At 40.4% G+C, this 22,036-nt stretch overlaps 1 protein-coding gene across 2 annotated transcripts; it reads left to right on the top strand.

Moving 5' to 3' along the window:
• Window positions 1–1,166: 1,166 nt before the first annotated feature.
• On the top strand, window positions 1,167–20,828 carry CCDC112 (coiled-coil domain containing 112; the record flags this gene model as incomplete). 2 transcript variants are annotated; one of them, XM_084252865.1, is made up of 10 exons in its annotated part: window positions 1,167–1,283; window positions 8,736–8,857; window positions 9,642–9,763; window positions 11,903–11,992; window positions 13,776–13,851; window positions 14,241–14,628; window positions 17,644–18,054; window positions 19,628–19,723; window positions 20,453–20,571; window positions 20,798–20,828. In XM_084252865.1, the coding sequence occupies 10 exons, from the start codon at window positions 1,167–1,169 to the stop codon at window positions 20,826–20,828; spliced, it is 1,572 nt and encodes a 523-aa protein (XP_084108991.1). The 2 variants fall into 2 exon arrangements, with proteins under 2 accessions (XP_084108991.1, XP_084108992.1); XM_084252866.1 differs by lacking the exon at window positions 19,628–19,723.
• Window positions 20,829–22,036: the final 1,208 nt, after the last annotated feature.

The following is a 22,036-nucleotide window of genomic DNA, read 5'->3' as shown; positions in this document are numbered from 1 at the left end:
TGCCTGGCATATAGTAGGAGTTCAGTACTGATTGAATGCATTGAATCAATTGTCCTGTAAAGTTGGAAAAGACCACATGCACAAACCAGCTGAAGTGTCACTGGTTGCCTGTGTCTTGGCTGGAGGAGCAATCTATGTCTTTTTTCCCAACTCTCCACTGCACTCCTTACTCTGGTAATTAGTTCACACCCTAGGGCATGCCCTGGGTTGCTTCAATTTTTTTTTTTTTAAGATTCATTTATTTATATAAGAACAAGGGTACAGGCCAGATGTTCAGGAGGGTGAGAGGATTCACCAGAGACAGAGCGGGGAACAGAACAGGCAGAAGGACTGAAATACACTGCTGAGGGGAGCAGCGGGAGAGACAGGAGAGGTCTGCTGCGCCATGTGGGTATCTCCCCCGCCAGCCAGGAATCGAACACGCACTGCAGAGGCTGCGAACAGCTTCACAGCGCGGCGCTCAACCTCCTGCGCCACCAGGGAAGGCCCAGCTTTAATTTTTTTTATATTAATTGTAGTTTATTGTCCAAGCCCATCAATAAATGCTTTTCCATTTAGACACAGTTTCATCAGCAGTTAGTAGAAGCCTAGGAGAACATTCCATCATGTAAAATATATCTATAAACAGGCATATAGAAGACCCAAATAAAGTATGATAGTAATTGTTCTTGGAGGTGGAGGGTGGGAAGCAGGCAAGCGGGTTGATTTTGCCTTCGAAGAGCAGACGCGTGCACTGGAAACCCGAAACCGCGGGAAGCGACACTGGGGGCCCGCCCCGCCCCCCAGAGAGTATCTAGCCCCGCCCCAGCCCTCACCGGACCCCGCCCATCACTCAGGCCGCGCCCATCACCCAGGCCCGGCCCTGCCTCTCGCTCCAGGCCCCGCCCCTCGCCCAGACCCCGCCCCTCGCAGGCCCCGCCCCTTGCCCGGGCCCGGCCCGGCCTCTCGCTCCAGGCCCCGCCCCTAGCTCCGGACCCCGCCCCTCGCCCAGGCCCCGCCCCGCCCTCCGCTGCCCAGGCCCCGCCCCTCGCCCAGGCCCCGCCCCGCCCGGTCCTCCGCTGCCCAGGCCGAGCCTCCACCCGCAGAACCGTCCGCCGAGCCGCGCGCGCCCCGGGCCGCGCCCTGAGCCAGCGCCCGCGGCCGCCGGAGCGGCTCGGCGAGGGAACATGGCCGCCCTGACGACGGTCGTGGTGGCGGCTGCGGCCACGGCGGTCGCGGGGGCCGTGGCGGGCGCGGGCGCGGCCGCGGGGGCCGGCGTGGGAGCGGCGCCGGGGCCCCCACAGGTGAGCCGGGGCGTCCGGGACCCTCGGGGCGCGGGGCGGGCCTGGCCCAGCCCGGGAGCAGGTGCGCGCGCCGCGCCGGGGCCTGCGCTCCGCTGCCCGCGCGCCTACCCGCCGCCCGGGCGCCTGGGTGCGCGCTGGGAGGGGGCGCGCGGGGCCGGGCGGAGACCCACCTGCGCGCCGGCCGAGGGGTCGGGCCCGCGGGCCCGGCGCCCGGGTCGTGTGCGGCGCGCGCTGTGCTGCGCGCCCTCTCCAAGGGTCGCGGGCCGCGGGCGTTACGCGCGGCAGCCCCGGCGCGGTGCGCGCTTGGAGCATCGCCGCTGCCCTGCGCCTTCGGGCCGCGCCTGTTGTTGCAGCGGCGCCGGGGACGCGTGCGGGAAGGAAGTGTGGCACGGCCCGAGGCAGCTCTGCTTGCTAAGACTCTTGTCCCCCACCCCTTTCTGCACGAGGAGGGCCAGAGACCCCCTCCAGGGAATTTTGGTGCACCCAGGTGCCCAGTGCGCAGACCTCGGCTCATTGCATTCGCGCACAGCCCACTCCAGGGCGTGTGCGTCCTGCCTTCGGAGTCCAGCCAGCCCCCAGCTCTGCTCAGGCCGCCTCCAGTGCCGCTACCCTTGGCCACGCCATCAGTTCTTCCTGGCTGAAAGGCTGTCCTCATTGGTTTCTAGTCTTCCTCTCTTGCCTTCCTAACGTATTCCTTATAGGCAGGGTGGTTCAGTATCCCCCAGATGCAGCTCTGCAGCTCAGAGCCCTGAGTAATAGCCTTACTATGCAAGGTGCAGAGGACCTGTCGGCTGCCCGCACCACCTCCCTGTGCCTGGTTCTGAGTCTGCTGCAGCCATACTCGCCTTCCGGTGGTCCCTTGTATAGGCCAATCGGACTTTGCAATTGCTGTTCCCTCTCCTTGGGATGCTCTTCGTTTGTGGCCCCATGGCTAGCCCTATTACCTTCTTCAGATAACTGATGAAGTGCCTTCCATTAATTGATCTTTCCCTGACTGCCCCAGGCGGAATCCCCTTATCAACCCTGCCTCCTTTCCTGCTGTTATTTTTCTGCATGCACTTATTAACAGATTATTTTTATGTGTTCTCTATTTTGTCTTTCTGCACCCAACCCATGCACATGAGGGCTCACATTTAGGAAGTTTTACTCACATTTGTACTCCCAGCACTAAAAACTATGTCTATTTAGTCCTGGAACATAGTAGACACTCACTTAGTATTTATGGGTCAGTCCAAGCGTGAATGAAGGCTGTTGTGGGCTGAGGACAGGCTCCATCTTTTTTTTCCTCTGAAGAAATACGGTGTCCTTGTATGCTTGTATCCAGGGCACTTGAATAAGCACTAAAATTCCACCCCAAGCAAATGTTCTCGCACATGCTGTGTGATTCTCTTATTGTTCGAAGTCTGGCCCAAATGTCTCAGGGGGAATTAATTACAAAATATGTAAGAATACATAATATATAAACTATTTTAAAGTACATTAGAAATACCTTACAAATTGTATGACCAGAGTGGTTGCTTGCTGGCTCTCTCCATGAAATCTTTCTGGCTTACTTTCACAGTGATTTGTTCTCTAAAATATACTTCTGGATTTACATTTCTCACTAATTGCTGCTTACTGTTATTGATGCCCAGTTTTATCATTCCACCAGAGTAATTTTTACAGATTTGCCTCCCCAAGGTTTGGAGTAGAATTACCTGTGGCGCTATTTCAAATATTTCATCAGTCCCTGACATTTAGCTATGGAGACATTTAGCATTGTCTGGAGACGTTTAGCTATGTCTGGAGACATTTTTTGCTTGTCAAAACAGCAGGGGATAATGGGGTGTGTGTGTATGCTAGTAACACCTAGCTGTTGGAGAGGCAGAAGGACAACCCCATACAACGAAAAATTATCTGATCCAAAATATCAGTAGTGCTGAGGTGAAGACAACCAGCTGCAGACCCTGTTGGCACTTTAAGGGAAGGCAGAGCCTCCTAGTAAAGGGGTAGATGTTCTCAAGGGTTTTTCGAGGCTCAAAACAAGATTTTTTACTTGAACTATGTACGGTTCAACTTTGTCCTCCTTCCGGAATGCCACATACACATACCTGTACACTCAAATTCTGCTGCCTCACTGACCTTGGAGATCTCTCATGATTAAATGAATGAATGTTACTACTAAATCTAATAGTACAACCAGCTAATGTTTTCTTAACAAAAGATAATTTTCCTGATGACAGCCTCATGATACTAGAGATGTTCCTCAACACATCTGAAGTTCTAGTCTTAGTTTGCTAGCACTTCCATTACTGCACACTGGTGCTTTGTGCATACGGACAAAGACAGACATACAGATTTGGGGGGAAAATAAATTCTTCATAACAGTTTCCTTAAATTATTTGGGAATATTTACCTTTGAAGTTTAAAACTATTTTACATTGTGTTTTACTTCACAACCTTCTTAGAGTGTGGAATCACATTTCTTAATTACAAAAATAATGTGCCCTGTGTATTCTTTTTAATAGTTGTGTATTATTTGTTCATAATCTCCCTCAGCCATTGCCTTTCAAGACTACAGACCATAATCTCCTTACCCTCCTCTCAAGTGCCATTTCTCTATTCATCATCTTTGTTGTTAAATTATGACTTTTTAAAGATCTCTAATAGCACCATACTGTTTCTGTCCTGGTTTTATACCAAGAGAGCACGGTGTCTGTTTTCTTTAGTTAAGGTTAGGTAAAACTCTGAGAAAAAAAAAAACATGAGTCTTCATGACCTTTGGTTATACAGTGACTTCTTTTATAAGACATGCACAAGCTACCAAAGATTAAATATATAAATTGGACCCCATCAAAAATTGAAAAGTTTGTGATTCAAAGAACATTATCAAGAAAGCTAAAAGACAACTTAGAGGATGGGAGTGCGTGTTTGCAATTCATTATTGATAAGATTTTATATGTAAAACATACAAAATCACAACTGAAAAATAGAACCGGATATGAAAAGTTGAAAAGGATACTTTTTCTCCAACAAAGTGGCCAATAAATAATGGAGAAAGGTGCTCAATACTGTTAGTTATTGTGGACTCATCAAAAGCACTGTGAGAGATTACTTCATGCCCTTTAGCATGATTATAATTAAAAAGACAGACAGTAACAAGTACTGGGGAGGACCTGGAGAAACTGGAACCTTACTACAGTGCTGATGGGATTGTAATAAGGTACAGCCCCTGGAAAACAGTTTAGTAGTTTTCAAAAAGTTTAAAATGTTTGCACTTCAAAGGACATTCTCAAAGTGAAAAGACAATTTAAAGAATGGGGAAGTATTTTCAAATTGTATTGGGGGTAATGGATGTATGTCCACAATATGTAAAGAATGCTTCCTGCTCAGCTAAAAGAAGACTACCCAGATTTCCTGTGCCCATGCCTGCTGGGCGGCTGTCACCACCTGTCACTAGCTCTGTCTGAGGCCACTGGCTTCAAGGAAGTGATGGTGAAGGGGTGGGGCTGACAGTGCCCTGGAGGGGGAGGCGGTGGGCCTCCTGGGCCTTTTCTTTGGGACAGTAGCTTCTCAAAGCCCTTGTGTAGTGCACAGTCCCTGTTCCAACCACATCCCTGCTAACTACATGGGAAACAATTTGTGTGTGGCTCCCACCTTGTCAGGCACAAGCAGAAGCCCCACAGCTGCCTCAAGCGTGAGAAGAACTGTTGGTGAGGACATCACCTGATTCATAACCAAAAACCCACCTCCATAACAAGCCCCATGGGTGCTCTGAGTGTGCCAAGAGTTTTTGAGGCAGCTCCCATCTGGCCGGCTGCCAGAGCATGCATGCAGAAGGCAAACCCTGCAAGGGCCGTGAAGAGGAAGAGAGCCCCAGGGCTGGGAAGCGGCAGTGTGCCCACCAGTGCCCGAGTGCCGGATGTGCACTTGGTGTGGCCAGCATCGCAGCCTGCTGAGACTGGCTGACCCATACTGCAGAGAATCCCTTTGGTGCCCTCGCTGTGAAAAGAGCTATGGCCACAAACATCAGATGGGCACCTGCTGACCTGCCAAACCACAGCCCCGCAGCTGCTGGGATACAAGCACACATGTCTTTTGAAACCTGGTTTTGCTGCAGCTCTGGCCACCTACCAGCCAGTGTTATCTGGAGTGGCTGTAAGAGCCACCCGTCTCCTGGGCCAACCTAGAGAGATGAGGTCACAGCCCTGTCCAGAGCATTTCTCACCTCTTTGGGAGCCACCACATGAAATGGAGGCCTTGAGCAGAACTTTGGGAAACTTTGCAGACTACTGGGCTGACACTTAGACTGAGCCCGTTCTCCAGGCCACAGTTGGTGGCTGAGGTGTTGTCTGATTGGTTGGAATCTATGCCATACCAGTTGTTTAATATTTTGAGTGTCATTCTTGTATACTACAGCTATTATATGGCAGGGAGAGAAAGGTCATATTAGCATATTAAAGGCTCTAAAGTGTTATACAGGGCCTCCCTGGTGGTGCAGGCAGTTGAGCACAGCGCTGTGAAGCTGTCCACAGCCTCTGCAGTGTGGGTTTGATCCTGGCCATCTGGGAGCTACCCACATGGCGCAGCAGACCTCTCCTGTTTTGCCCACTGCTCCCCTCAGCAGTGTATTTCATCAGTCTGCCTGTTCTGTTCCCCACTCTGTCTCTGGTGAATCCTCTCACCCTCCCACACCTCTGGCCTGTACCCCAGTTCTTGTATAAATAAATAAATCTATAAAAAAAAAGTTATTCAGTAAAAAAAAAAATAATACAACCCTGCTTTTAAAATGGGCAAGTGAAAAATAGAGTTACCTTCTCAACCAGAAATTCCACAGCTAGGTGTATACCGAACAGAGTTGAAAAACTGGTACAATTCATACTGGCCAAATGTTCACTGTGGCACAATTCACTGTGGCACAATTCACTGTGGCACAATTTATACTGGCCAAATAGTGGAAATAAAACAGATGTCCATCAACTGATGAATAGATAAACAAAATAAGATAGACCCGTATGACAGAAAATTATTCAGCTATAAAAAGAAATGAAGTGCAGATTCATCGTACAACATGGATGCATCTCAAAAGAATTATGCCAAGGAGCATGGGCAGCTGCTTCCTGGAGACTACAGGAAGGGCTTCTGAAATTGGCGCACTCATGTCTTCCCACATATAGTGAAAGGGATACCCTTCGAGATCCCTGGCCAAGGAAAGGCTTGATTATCAACACACTGGGAACAGGTGGGCAACAAACTCGTATTTACTTCTTTCCACAGTTCCTCAGCATCTCTCCTGTTGTACTCGGCCTCCTGGCCCGCTTCTCCAAGGGTGATGCTGCTCACTTCTTCACCAGCCCAGCTCATTGCTCGGTGTTCTGCAGCCCAAGTTGCCCCAATTCTATGGGATTCATTGCTTTGCCATCAACAAATACTGAGCAATGGGCCAGGGCATGACGTTGGAACAAAGGGCTGTAACATCCTAACGTCTCACTAGTGTCTTCTGTATCTTGAAAGGCTGAGAATTACACAACCTTCCCCAGATGGCAGGGAGGAGAACAGATTTGAAAAGGGGGCTCTTTGGACCCAATTCTGCTGAGAACACGTTTTTTTGTGTTTTTTTTTTTTTTTTTTTTTTTTTTTAATCAGGGAAGGCACATGAAGTGAGGGCCAAATCACTGTCCTCCACCTCGGGAAGCCGTGTTTGAGCTGCTTATTTAGTGATTCAGTTTTTCCACATTGTCTACCCCCATCCTCCAGCTCTGGGCTGCTGTGTGCTAATAAGATTATTGTATAAATTATAGATCATATGTCTTTATGACAGTAAAGATAATTTAAAATGAAATAATGCCAAGTGAAAGAAAAGAGACACAGGAGGCCACATACTGTATGATCCCATTGGTGTGAGTTGGCCAGAATGGACTAACCATCGTCTTGGAAAATGGATTAATGGGGGCAGGGGCTGGGAAGATGTGACAGCTAATGGCTTCAGGATGGCTTCGGTGTGATAGAACCAGCCTGGACCTAGATCGTGGTAATGGTGCATCATTTGTGAAGCTACTATACCCCCCTGAGTACATTTTATGGTATGTGAATTGTGTCAAGTTTTCAATTTTTTTCCTTAATTCATTCTTTACTCGTCTTGCTCCTAGAAAGTTATTTATTTACTTTTGCTCCTGGCAATATAAAGCCTTATTTCCTCTTCTTCATCCCCCACATCCAGGTTGTCCAGCTCTTGGTTATGCCTCCAAAATATATGTCGTCTTCCTCCGTGTAATCTGTGTTGTCATCACCCCAGTGGGCCTTGTCTGAGGTGGCTGCACCAGCTACTTCATTAATCCTCCTGCTTCTGCTCTTGTCCCCCTAGTGCCTCTCACCTCCCTTATCCTCCAGTTTATTCTCACAAAGAATCGGGAGATTGTATTTAAAAATTGAGCGTGTCATGGCATTCTCTTGCATGATACTCTTTAATAAAATCCAGGTTCCTTAAGTTACTTAAAGTGCGGGTGTGATATGCCATGTATCCCTGTCAACCCTCCTCTCCTGCCGATCGACCCACTTTTACTAATCTCATGTTACAGTTGCCCTTGCTTGAACTAGCCCTGCCTTTGGACTTTTGCACGTGTCGGTTTCTCTTCCTGGAAAACTGTTCCCTCCTGTCTTTTGGGTGACTGGCTCCCTCCTTCTTTAAACCTCAAGCCAATACGCCTTCTGCGGTCATTCTAACTGTGTCAACAACCCATTTGTGGGCCTCTCCAGTGGCGCAGCAGTTGAGTGCTGGGTTGCAAAGCTGCCCGCAGCCTCTGCAGCGCCGGTTCGATCCCCGGCTGCTCCCCGGCCACTGGAGGAGGGTCCCACATGGCGCGTAGACCTCTCCTGCCGCCCGCTGCTCCCCTCAGCAGTGTACTTCCTCAGTCTGCCTGTTCTGTTCCCCGCTCTGGCTCTGGTGAATTCTCTCACCCTCCCGCGCTTCTGACTGTACCCAGTGCTTGTAGAAATAAACTAATAAATCTTTTTTTTTTTTTTTTTAAACCCATTTGTTCTAATAGCTCCATTTCAGCGTTGGTTCTGTGACAGCACTACCAGCATTGGTGTGGGGTTTTTTTTTTTCACTTCTTTTCTTTTTAAATCTGTTTTCTTCACTAGACTTTTCAGGCAGGGCCTGTGTATGTGGGTCGTCCTCGTTCCCATGTCTAGAGCAGCACCTGTCACACTGGAAGTGTTCCACTACATACCCTAAAGGACTGAACCATGGAAGAATTAAATCTTTTGTAAAAATCCCTGCAGACTTAAAATATCTTACTTAATAATTTAGCACAAAAATACAAATTGAATTTTTATGAATAAAATAAGATTGGCCCCCAAATTACCCCCTGGAAAAACCTCATTATTGACACATATTTCTGGGAAAAATTGCATGTTCATCTCTTTTCATTTTTATTATTGATAAGAAATATATTTTTGTTTTTCATGCAGAATGATGGCTGTTTTGGTACTTCTAGTGGAATTCGTCCTTTTCCGCTTCAAAACTGGAAGCAGAAAGTTAGTCGAACTAAGAAAACAGAATTCATTCGCACAGCAGAAAAATTAAAAAATCAGTAAGTATATGAACACTATCACCAAATAACATAATTTGCCATTTATTATGATCAATATAAAGTTAATTCTGTTCCACCCTTCCCAACTGCACATGAACTTAAAAGTTCTAGTTGCTACGCTTTTACATATTAAAAGAGAGAAATGTTGTGTGATATAGACAAATGATACTAGAGTAATATAAAGTTAAATTCACTCAATTATGTAAATTCTATTTATTTTTGATATTCATTTTATTTCAATGGAAACAACAGCTACTTCTTTATGTCTCATATCTTAAATAACAGTTTTATTAATATTAATAACCTCCACTTCCGTAGGACATTTTTACTGTATGAGAATCCTTACATATATTGTCATATGTTAGTCACAGTCTGTTGGGTCATGGGGAGCCACTGTTCACATTTTAATGATGAAGAGGTTCACTCTGGGAAAGTTTAAATGTCTTGCATCTCCTGAGAACTGTCATAGTTGCCATTTTCAGGTCGCGGTGACACTGAGTGGAATCAATTGCCAAAGATTTGTGTATTTTCTCTGACTGCGTTCTCCTAAATTAACATTTTGTGATTTAAATAACAATTCAAGTTACACGTGATTTTAGTTGAACTTAACTGTTTTCTAACTACTTTTTTGATTCTCTGGGCCTTATTAATGCAAGTAATTGTATTTTGGTTCCTTAAATGAATTAACCCAAATATAAAGCACTGATTATTATAAGTGTCTTCATATTTTGAACAATTAAGATTTATTTAAATCATGCTTATGCCATTTTTTCTTTTCCTAAAGAGTTAACAACATAGAAAAAGATAAACACAGTCATTTCTACAGCCAAAAAAGTGACTTCAGAATTGAGCATAGTATGCTGGAAGAGTTGGAAAATAAGTTGATTAACAGCAGGAAAACAGAAAGTAAGTTCAGTTCATGAGGAACTAAAAACTGTTGAGTGATTTAAAGTTGTAGTTTTGCCCTATGCTTTGTCTTTGCTCCTTACTGCGTTGTATTCTTTACCAAGATCCTCCCTACTTGGTGATAAGTTTGTCTGTTAGGGATATGTATTGATCACTATTTCAGCCACTGCTTACTTACTCTGAGTGCTTTCTTTTCTATGTATATTTCTTCCAACTTAGTAGGGAAAGGAGGGTTTAGGTTTTTGGTTGACAAATGAGTAAAGGCTATAAAATTCCTAAAATAAAAAGAAATTGGTTCCTGGGATGTCTGATTTTAGTTGAGCTTCTGAGCCCCGGACTAAGTCACCACCCATGGATTCAGAACCTGTGCTTAGTAGCGGCAGGAGGTCATCAAGCCACGTTGTTACAGAGTAGATGTCATATGTTGCAAACTCCTTATGTTATAGTAAAGACTGTTTACCTGTGCTTAAAGGAAAGATAAGGGTTATCAAATAATTAAACTTATTAAATATGGAGACTTACTATATAGATTTTATACTGCTTACACTCAAAAGAATGTAAGATTGGACCTTCTTAAAAAGTCATTGTTTGTCAGGTAGTGCAAGAATCCTTTTTCCTATTTTGTTGGAATGACAGTGGGACCTAACATGAAAACCAGATTTCCAGCTCTTCACTGTGACTAAACATTTCTAGTCTAATGTCTCTTAATTTCCCTCACTTTTTTTTAGATATCTGAGCAGCTGATCTTTCTGTTTCTTGATCCTGTCATTTAATACTGTCTCTACTCTGTGCATTCTAAGTCACAGGCAACTTTATCTTTTTATTTATATTTTTGTTTTATACTTTTGCCTTTCATTCATCACTCTTTTTGTGCTTCTCTCATCTAGGGGAGGAAGGATGTATTGTCTTTATATACATGGATGTAGAATTTCCCCCTCACATACTACAGTTTAGAAGTAGTCAGCATCTATTCCTTACCTCAGATGTCATGCCACCGTTGTAGCCTGCATTTACGTAATGCTGTCCTTAAAAAGTTGGCCTCTACAGGATGCCAGTTCTTAATGAATTAATAAAAGATGATTTGCCCTACAGCAGTATCACTAGCTGATCAAACTGGCAAAAACAAAACAATAAAAAAAAACATATTTCTAGTTTTCTAACTTTACTAGAGAAGTGTCTTGCCCTAAAATTCCAATAAGACCCTCTAAAATATGAAATTTCTTTGATGGAACTCTTGGTTTAGTGAAAAATAGAACAAGCCCAAGTAGCATAACACACATTTGAATTTTGGTTGGGGTATTAGCACTGGTTCCAGGCCCTGAGTTAAACTTTTCCCCAAAAAACTGCTTTTAAGGATTTTTGGACAGTGACCAAAAAACCAGGAGGTTCATTAAGTAAAATACATGAATATACTCTATGTGCGTGTGTATATGAATGTGAATATTACATCAACTTAATGATACAAATAAATATTAAAATAAAATTATTACTTCAGAAAGTGACTCTGAAAGATGAAGCCACCCTCTCTGTTGCTGGCATAGGACGGACATGTGAGAGGATAATTTTGAGACTGTGCTGTTTGCCAGGCTCTGATCGTGGACATGACCTTTAACTTCAGGCTGGCCCTTCGGTCGAGCCTGGTAACCTGTAGCGTAGAGGCCACAATGGCACCTGAAGCAGCTCCTCAAAGTCGTGACAGTGACACCAGTGTCTTAGAGGATATGGTTAGATAAAATTCTCATTGGGAGCTTTGTCTATCTTCATATAATTAATGTTGATTTATTCGACAGTTTTAATAGTCCAGCAAGAATTGAGATCAAATTCTATGTCTTAAGCTATACCAAATTAATAAGAGGAGAAAACACTGCTAAAGTTTAGAACACAATATTACTAAATCTAAGCTACTAATCCATATATTTAAAAGTATGCAATAACTCAAGTTACACAGAAAATAAATGGATATTTTCTTTTATAGAAGATCTAACCCACTGTGCTTTTAAATACTGGAGGAAAAAGAAAGTTTTTTTTTTACTGTTTTATCTTTTATTGGATGGTGGTTATGAGCCTTATCTGTAGAATCCTGAAATGTAGCCACATTTGTCATGGAATTATTTTAAAGTACACACTTCCTCCTTATAGGAGCAAAAATTCAGCAACAGTTGGCCAAAATACATAACAATGTAAAGAAACTTCAGCATCAGTTAAAAGATGTGAAGCCTACACCTGATTGTAAGTAAATTTAGGTTTTCTTTCTTTCATTTTATGTGTTAGTATTTTCTAGTGTTTATTGGGAAAAGTTATGCTTTTCTAAGAGGAGGGTTTTTTGTTTAGCGTTAATAGAGCTCAGCCTAGTTTATTGGTTAGGAGTTAATAAGGGTGCACTGGAAAACTGTAATATCTGATGTCATGCAAGTCCTTTTACCTTTGAAGTGCTATCTAATCTTTACAAACCCTGAGGGAAGCCGAACAGATAATGTCATGTGTAGAATGAAGACCCTGTTATGGAGGGATTCAGATTCAGCTAGTGAAAAGGAAAAAAAAGACTAATTTCTTGCTTCCTAACCTCACCCTTTCCCCATCATTTGCTTTTCGAATTGTCTTTCAGACGCATTTTGAATACCTAAGGGAAAAATTAAATAGCATATTCAGATGCTAGTCATTTGAGGGAAACAAGATTGTATTCCTACTTCCCTGCTTATATTCACATTCATTCCTGAAGGATGAAAGCAGTACAAGTGCTCAGATGTATGGACTTCAGAATCAGACAGATGGGGGGTCCAGCTCTTGATCTTTCACTCACTAGTTACATGATGTCAGGTGGTTTCTTGCTCTTTCTGAGCTTCATTTCCTCAGCTCTCAAGCATCATAGGCCCCAACCCCATCGCTGGGGAGATGAAGTGGGACAATGCCTATAAAGTACTTGTGCGGTGGTTCCAACAGAGTAAGTGCTAAGACTGTATTATTAGTACCATTTATTATTAAATTAATATATGGAACTATAAAAGTACTAGAAAGGAATCTAGATTATTGTTTTTATAATTATATTTTATGAGAATGACAAAGGTCAGAAGCCATAAAGAAATAAGTGGGCATAGTCAGCTACTCAAATCCATAAGCAAAGGTGAAAGGCAAATGGAGAAAGTATTAACAATATATATGTAGCTTTAAAAACTAGTATCCATAATATATAAAGAGCATCTACAAATCAGAGGCAAAAAAGTAAATAATAGAAAGATGGGGAAAAATTATAAGGTATACATTATAGCAAAAGAAATAGAAGACACTTATGAACAAAGTGTGTTGACTTATTACTTTATTACTTATTACATAAAAATGACGATTAAATCAATAATAAGTTTTTGCCCATCATATTGGAAATGGTTAATAAGGGTAATAAGGTTACATGGGAAGGTGCACTCTTGGGAACTGCAGTTGTAGAGCCTCCTTGAAAGACAATGTGAAGGCATCTAGCATACTCTAAAGTGTGCAGACTTTACTTAGCATTTCGAGTTTCAGCAGTTATCCTCTAAACATGTTTATTTGAACCTGTCAAAATACATATGCAAAGTTATTTATCACAACATTGCATCTACTTAAAGGTTTGTCTATTAAGGAATTAAGTTAATGAATTAGTATAGATTTAGACAAATATCATGTATCCATAAAAAGAGTAAGGTAGGAAGAGAGAATGAGGTATATATATTTATACATACCCACCTCAGAGAAAGTCAGCCACATTTTTGTTAAATAAAAACTGTAAGTCACAAGAATTTGTATAGTGTGAATTTTTTTTGTAATTAATAATAATATTTAATGATCTGTATATGTAAGAAAAAAACTCTGTACTTAAAAAAGTTGCAATCATAAACTGTGGTTTTTTTAACTACAGCTTTCTTATCCTTTAGGCTAAGAAATGTTTTTAAAGTAAGGGAACATTCTATCTTTTTCCTAATATTTAATTCATACTGAAATATGGAGTAACATAATACTTCCCTTTCCCCCCTTTTTATAGTTGTTGAGAAGCTCAGAGAAATGATGGAGGAAATTGAAAATGCAATTAACACTTTTAAGGAAGAACAGAGGCTGATGTACGTTTTAAACTTATTCTAATATCAAATTATTGACCTTTATTTTTCAATAACTCTCTACTAAGTTGCTATCTACACATTATATTGTTACATATTCAGTACTAGTCTTACAAAAAAGCAGTGTAACACCTGTCTTCTTTTGTTTGAGGCTTTAGACTGTTTTTCATGTTTAAAGTGAATTTTCATTTACATGGCCTCCATAAAATCCAAAGTAAGAATTTGAAAGCTTGTTCTTTTCTCTAAGCAAACTCTTTTAAGGTTTAAATTTATCAATGTTAATAATGTTAAGTGGAAATGACATGAAAAGAGTTGAGCATAGTTAAATTCAAGAAAAAAGGCTAATATGAATTTGTTATGTTATTTTTCAAACTTTATTTTTAAACTTGTAGATATGAAGAGCTTATTAAAGAAGAGAAAACAACTAATAATGAGTTGAGTGCCATATCAAGAAAAATTGACTCTTGGGCTTTAGGTAATTCAGAAGCAGAGAAAGCTTTCAGAACAATGTCCAGCAAAGTGCCTGTAGACAAAGTAACAAGTACACTTCCAGAAGAAGTGGTAGACTTTGAAAAATTCCTTCAGCAAACAGGAGGGCGACAAGGGGGCTGGGATGATTATGATCACCAGACCTTTGTAAAGGTGAGAAACAAGCTTAAAGGGAAGCCAACATTTGTGGGAGAAGTTCTAGAACACCTTCCTGGAAGAACACAGGATGAAGTTCAACAACATGAGAAATGGTATCAAAAATTTCTGGCCCTAGAAGAGAGGAAAAAAGAGGTAATAATCATGATAATAGCTATTATTTGGCATCTATTTCTGTGTTCTACGCACGTAATATGTATTACTAACTTTATTTTTTTTTTTGAACATATAACACACTTTTATTTTGGTCAAGAAATACTGTATACAAAAGGGCATATGACCATATCCTTTTGCTTTCAACACTTTCAACTTTCATATGTTGTATTACTAACTGTAAACAACGGCATGAGGTGTATTATAGAATCTTACAGAAGCCTTGAGAAGTTAAGTAATTTTACCAAGTTATAGAACTACAGTTGCAGACACTCAGTGCCAACATTTCTACCACAAGAAATAATATAAAGGCCAAACAACTTATGATTATGTGTGAAACCCATGTCCATGAGAAATATAGGAAGTTCAGACTTTCAGTAAAAGTCATTTACCACTAAGGCTACATAGTTTTCATTAGAGGATAAAGGGGCAGTAGAAAAAAAACAAACATCCTTTGGAGTCTTAAAAGTTTCTTTGAGTTTTGCAACTTCTCCCTCTGTGCTTACTTTAAAATGTTCACTACCCCAGAGAAAAGAGTAACGCTTAATTGTAGCAAATACTTTCAAAGTTTGATTTCCCCAAAAGTGTTTCCTGGCTTTGATTTAGATCAGGATCTCTCAGCCTTGACTGTCTTGATGTCTTGGGCTGGATAATTCTTTACCGTGGGGGCTGTCCTGTCCTTTGCCATTTTAGACGTGCTCTGAACGAACGCTCCAGCCTCAGAGTACCCTTGCTTATGTTATTCCCGCTTTCTGGAGATTCCATCTCTCCTCTCTTCCACTCTCAACCTATCAAGATCTGCCCAGGTCAGATGCTGCTACTTTCTTTGTTTTCACTCAGACACAGGTAGTCCCCCTCAGAATTTCACTGACACGGCATTTATAGCTCTTTTATGATGTGCGCATCCTGCAGCCAGAATTTATATCTTCTCTCCCCTAGGGGAGCCCATCTGGTCCCAGCTATCCCAGCAAATTTGTTTGTTCCTGGTCTACCACAAGAAAAAGTGATTGATGCAGAATCAGCTACTCAATAAGCACTGTTTAATTCAGTTGCCTTTTCTTCAAGAACATTTCTCATTGAAGGAAGCAGTGCACTTGTTACAGAGCAACGCTCATATAAAACAGGTTGCCTGACAGCGGGGTCCTCATCCTCATGCTTAAATGGAACTTAAATTGCAGTCACACACAAAATCAAAGGTTTATTTACAAGGAATGGGGAAATGAGGAAATGAATAACTCAGGGAGAAAAAGAGGGAGATAAATTCTTAAGTGTGTCCTACCCGTTCCACTGACCTGGAATCCCAAATGACTTGCTGAGACAAGCGCTGCCTGGCCAAGAGAGAGCCCCCCGCCCACCCTTGGCCACATGGCTGGTTAAATACTCAAACAGAGAACCTGGGTGCTTAACTCTGCTCTTAAGTCCTCACAGCCCTCCCTTCGGTGATCATGGGATTTGTAGTTCCCATTGTCTTGATGGAATGGGTGTGGAGTCCACAAAGCCTGTATGGAGTTTGCTCAGGACATCCTTTACCCCTAACACACTGATTTACATTTTGCAAAAATCCCTGCTATTACTGTGGCCCGGCACTTTGAGTACTACTGTACTGGATGACAGTCGGTATTCTCTATCAGCCAGAGTTCCTGTCACATCGCCTTGTATATAGTACACATACCTCAAGAATTTACCTAATGGAATGAATTATACAGCAGGAGGAAAGGTCAAGAACTAGTTTCCTGACTTGAGAACCTGCTAGGAATTTTATTTTATTTTATTTTAATTTTTTAAGATTTAATTATACAAGAACTGGGGTACAGTCCAGATGCGTGGGATTGTGAGAGGATTCACCAGAGACAGAGCAGGGAACAGAACAGGCAGACTGAAGAAATACACTGCTGAGAGGAGCAGCGGGCGCAACAGGAGAGGTCTGCTGCACCATGTGGGATCCTCGCCAACTGGCTGGGATGGAACCAGTGCTGCAGAGGCTGAGGACAGCTTCACAGCACGGCGCTCAACCACCTGCTCCACCAGGGGAGGCCCCTGCTAGGAATTTTAAATAATCTTTACATACCCTCATATATAAAGCTATGGAGAGTTTAATTTTTAATGTTTATGAAGCACTATGTGTCAGGCACTGACTCATTTAATCATCCCAACAACCCTATTGTCTGAAACAAACCTACCAGGTCACGGATGAGAAAAATGAATACAGAAGGTTAATGACTCATCCAAGGTCACACGTGGTCAGTGGCAAAGCTTACATTCACCTTGATTTTGATACTTCTTATGATGCTTGGCTAGAGAAAGATCACCCAGAAAGTAACCCAAGCCTAGAAAAAGGATTCAGGGGCCTCCCCTGTGGCGCAGTAGTTAAGCGCCATGCTGTGATGCTGTTCGTAGCCTCTGCAGTGCCAGTTCAATTCCCTACCAGTCAAGGAGAACACCACATGGCGCAGCAGATCTCTCCTGCCTCATCTGCTGCTCTCTTCAGCAGTGTTCGGTCCGTCTGCCTGTTCTGCTCCCCGTTCTGGCTCTGGTGAATTCTCTCACCCTTCCGCGCTTCTGACCTGTACCCCAGTTCTTGTGTAAAATAAATAAATAAATCTTTAAAAAGAAAAAAGAAAAAGGATTCAGAAGCAGAAGTGAGATGATCAGAGGAAAGAGCTGTTTCTCCTCTACACAGGGGAGAAGAGTAAAAAATGACGTTTAGGAGGTAAAGGGCAGGAGGAAACCTCATGAGAGGCAGTCCTTGTGAACCTGTGGATTAGGACAGAGGGGGAGGGTAAAAAGAATAAACCGTTGTTCAGTGTTTTAAAAAGTACATTACATTTTTTTAAAGACAGAAGTAGAAAAAGTTGCATTAGTTTAAAAAAAAAAGACACTTTAAATCCTAAGCAACCCACAATCAATATTCTTTCTGGATAGATGGATTTGAGGTTATATTTTAAAGTGCTTTTGGTTGCTAAAAATATCCTGTTGCTGTCTTTTTTAATCATTAAGTCTATTCAGAACTGGAAAACTAAAAAGGAACAAAAAAAGGAGGAGCTTTTGAAGTTAAAAGAAAAAACAAATAACATCCCTGTGCTTTATAACAAACAAGAAGATACTCAGAAGCAAAAAGAGGAACAAAGAAAGAAGCAGAAATTGGCAGTTGAGGCTTGGAAAAAACAAAAAAGTATAGAAATGTCAATGAAATATGCTTCCCAGTTAAAAGAAGAAGAAGAGAAAGAGAAAAAGCAACAGAAAGAGCGTCAGCGCCAGTTTAAACTAAAATTGCTACTAGAAAGTTACACCCAGCAAAAGAAAGAACAGGAAGAATTTTTGAGACTTGAAAAGGAGATGAGGGAAAAAACAGAAAAGGCAGAAAAAAGGAAAACTGCCGCTGAGGAAATTTCCAGGTTTCAAGAAAGAGTGAGTAAGCTTGTTTCCTACTTAATTTTTCAATGCCACACGTAAAGGTATTACTTCAAATTCAGCTCAGAGAAAATTGAAGGCTTGTAAGGTGCATTTCCCTGTGCCTGGCTTTGGTATACCTAAATCAATAAGCCGGGCTTCCGGATTTCTAAGTCAAGGTCTGTGGGAAATATAGATGTGTGAGTATTTTTCAGGTTAAAGTGGCGAATAGTGATGATGGAGATGTAGGGAGAAAACTCTAGGAGCTGGATATGCAGAAGTGTGAGTGTCAGCCAGAAGGAGGTACTTGCGTTGAGTCATAGGAGAAGGAAGTGAAAGAAAAGCAGGGCACTTGCAGGCAGAGAGAAGGAACAGCATGAACAGCAACTTGGAGGAACTATAAATACTTCAGTGTTCTCAGGACACCTGGTGGCAGATGTATGGCAGCCTGGAAAAGTAGCCGCAGGCCAGGCTGTGAATGTCCGGTCCCCTCTGCCACGTTGGCTGGCTTTTTCCCCCAGGTGATTTGCTTGCTTGCTGTGCATCTTCCCAGGCCTAATGGGAGCTTCATGAGGCAAAGGCTTTCTCTATTTCCTTCATCCCCATAGCCTGAGGCCTGGTACATTCTAGATACTCAATGTAGATTTAAAGGCATCACAGTTATTACTGAGGTAGGGTTACAGGTGATTTTAAAGTAATGTATACAAGAAAAATGCTAATTAAAGAAAGAGGTTGCACTCTTACTGACAAAGTGGAATTCATTCCAAAAAATATGAAAAAAGATTAGGAAGATACTTTAAAGTGGAGAGAGATGAGATCTGTTATGAGTATTACTGTTATAAATTGTTACATGTATCAAAACACATAGCAGCAACATTCATAAAGCACAAAGTAAAGGAAGTATGAAGAAAGAACATAGACAAAAACAGTAATGGAAATTTTCTTATTTCATATATAAAAATCTCCCTAATAATGAAAGATCCCGTGTCTTCCCACAACTCATAAAGGCACACAGGCCATGTAATAAAAGACTGAGAAAAAAGAAAATCTATGAAACAGAAAATGTAAGACAGAGAAAAATTAAAGACTGAGAAATAAAATAAAAAAGAAAAAAAAAGAAAAAACAGAAAAAAGAAAATATCTTTTTTCTTATTAAAAAAGAAAGTATCTTTTTATTAAAAAGTATTACAAAGTATTACAAAGTATTAAAAAAGAAAGTATCTTCCTATGAAACAGAAAATATAAGACAGCTCTAAAACCATATATTGATATATCTGTATTGCTAAGTGAGAATGGGCTTAACGAAACTATGAAAAGGAGCTTTAGCTTGGACCATAAAGTAAGAGCCTTCTAAAGTAATTCAGAATGGATGTGCATACATTTTATATATATTTATATATATATTCAGATATATATATATATATATATATATATATTCAGAAAAATAAAAGCTCTTAACCTTTGTCAGTAAAGATTAATACTGAAGGAGTATTGATGGTTCAGGTAACTGAATTTTACTTGCAAGCAAGTAAACTTTGAAATGGATTCTAGTTTTATTTTTAACTTTATTTTCTTGGTATATGTTTTTTAGGATTTACATAAACTTGAATTGAAAATTCTAGACAGACAGTCAAAAGAAGATGAAAAGGCAGAAAAACAAAGGCGACTGGCAAAATTAAAAGAAAAGGTACTCTGGACTGAGATTAACTTAGTTTTATTGTTATTATCCTAATTCCTTGATTTGTAAAGATATAAACAAATTCCATTTTCTTTATATCTATTTTTGTTTCATTTCCTTCAAATTTCATACTTATATACTTACATATTACAAAGCATAACAATATAAAGCAACTATTGTTTGAATTTCCACTATGTCACATAATAAACACCTACTTTTTTTTTTTACCCTAAATTACTTCTCTCTTCCTATTCCTGGATTCTTTTTTCATTCTTTCTATGTGAGCCTCTATTTTAGATCTGTGACAGCTGTGAGCATTGTTTCATCTCCCTGGTAATACTGAGAACTGAGGATGTTGATGACTCTCATGGATAAAACAAAGGACCCATTGGTGGTTATTTAGTCTAGATTGGTTAAATCCTCAATAAATTTAGTGGCTATCCTAGTATCATATTTATTGCATAATATTTCTCTCATAATAGAAAAAACATAGATCAAAATCATTAAACTAGAAAAATTAACCAGAATCACACTTGATGAATAGATTGATATGGTCCAAATTTTATTTTAACGATGGCCACAATTAGAAGTTTCCTTGTTGAAGAGGTTATTAACAGCTTCTGTTTTTGTTTAGATAATATCAAGTATGTTTTTTGAAACTGCTTTCTATAACTAAGGATCTTACTTAGTCAACAGTTTATATAAATTAACTGGCACTCATTGTACTTCTGACTATAGGTGGAAAACAATGTTAGCAGAGACCCCTCTAGGCTTTATAAACCTACCAAAGGCTGGGAAGAACGAACCAGAAAGATTGGACCCTCAAGCTCTGGGCCGCTTCTCCATATCCCACACAGGTAAAGAGGAGCAAGGTGGTCACTTATTAGACATTAATAACTACATGTTTATAGTCTGTGTTCTATTTATATATTTTACATGTTTATATTCTGTGTTCTATTTATATAGTGTATTTTACAGTAAAGAATTGATAAAGCAAATGACACATATTTAAAGTAAACATTTAAACAGGATTATTTAAAATTTCCTGTGTATTTTTAGTTGTCCTTCTCTTCTTTTCCTTAGGGCTATTCCAACCTGGAGACAAGGAATATAGGAAAGAACATGAGATAATGAAATTGGTATTTAGTTAATGAGAATGTTAGCATATTCACTTACAAAGAAGAGAGTGACTTAACCATGTTCTTTCACACTGGCCTAGTCAGTTGTGCTGTTTGTGAATTGACAGGTAGTAAGTAGCATTGTCATTAGTAATTCCTGTTTATACTAAGAGGGTATTTAATATGTATGTTGGCCTATTATTTATGTAAAAGTTTTTTTTAATAAGTTTACGTTATAGACTGTTTCATTTACTGATTCAGAATCTTTCAAAGACTGTTTTTGTCATGACATCGCAAAATAAATTGGGACAATCAGTAACTTTTTTAAGCTAAAATTTTTTAACATTGATAATTTGGGGGGAAATTAACTTGAGTGACAAAAATGTAAAGTTTTTTTGAATTATGAAATAAGTTAGCACTTTTCTAAGTACAACCTAACTGGTAGTTTGTCAGTTGCTACATTTTGTGTAATAAATATTTTGTATCTGTTTAAAGCATGCTTTGTTTTATATAAAATTTTATTTAAAAAAAATATGTCTTTCCTCTCTTATAGACCCTGTTATCTGTATTATTGATAGAATCTTTTTTGGTTTCTTCAGTTATTACAAATTTCCCTTCAACCTTTCTGGACTTAACATATTTATAAAATTTTTGTCTTTCACATTTTCCTGGCTAACGCAGTTTTTTTTTCCATTTCTGTTTGCTTCATAACATGAAAATTCTGTTTGAAACATCATCTGAAATAAGCTAGTTAGAATCCGATGATTTCTCTTGGTGGCATTTTGAAGTTTTCAAAATTGCTACATATTTGGTCAAAAAAGTTAATTTTTAAAATTTCCAAACTTCATATATGAGAAACATTTAACTTAATTTGACTCAATCTTTCCTATCATAAAATCTTAGTTGCTAATTTTAATTTTTCCCATCTTACAGGAAAGCTACCATATACATATTAACTAGAAACTTTGTTTAACTTTCATCTTAAAGTATCTTTAATGGTAATTTAATACATTTCAGTCAGATAACTCAGAAATATACTAGTGATCAAAACCTTTCCTTATTTCAGAGTTAATATTCCAAGTAGGTGGTTTCCAATTTTGAAACTGAATGTTAGTTATACAATTATTGGTGCAGAATAAGAGAATTACCATAAAACATTCTTAATCCAGAATGCATTACTTATTTGTCGTACTTGCTCAATATA

The sequence above is a fragment of the Talpa europaea genome (assembly GCF_964194135.1).
Source record: "Talpa europaea genome assembly, chromosome: 13".
Taxonomy (NCBI): Eukaryota; Metazoa; Chordata; class Mammalia; order Eulipotyphla; family Talpidae; genus Talpa; species Talpa europaea.
This window is presented reverse-complemented; position numbering and strand designations above follow the sequence as displayed.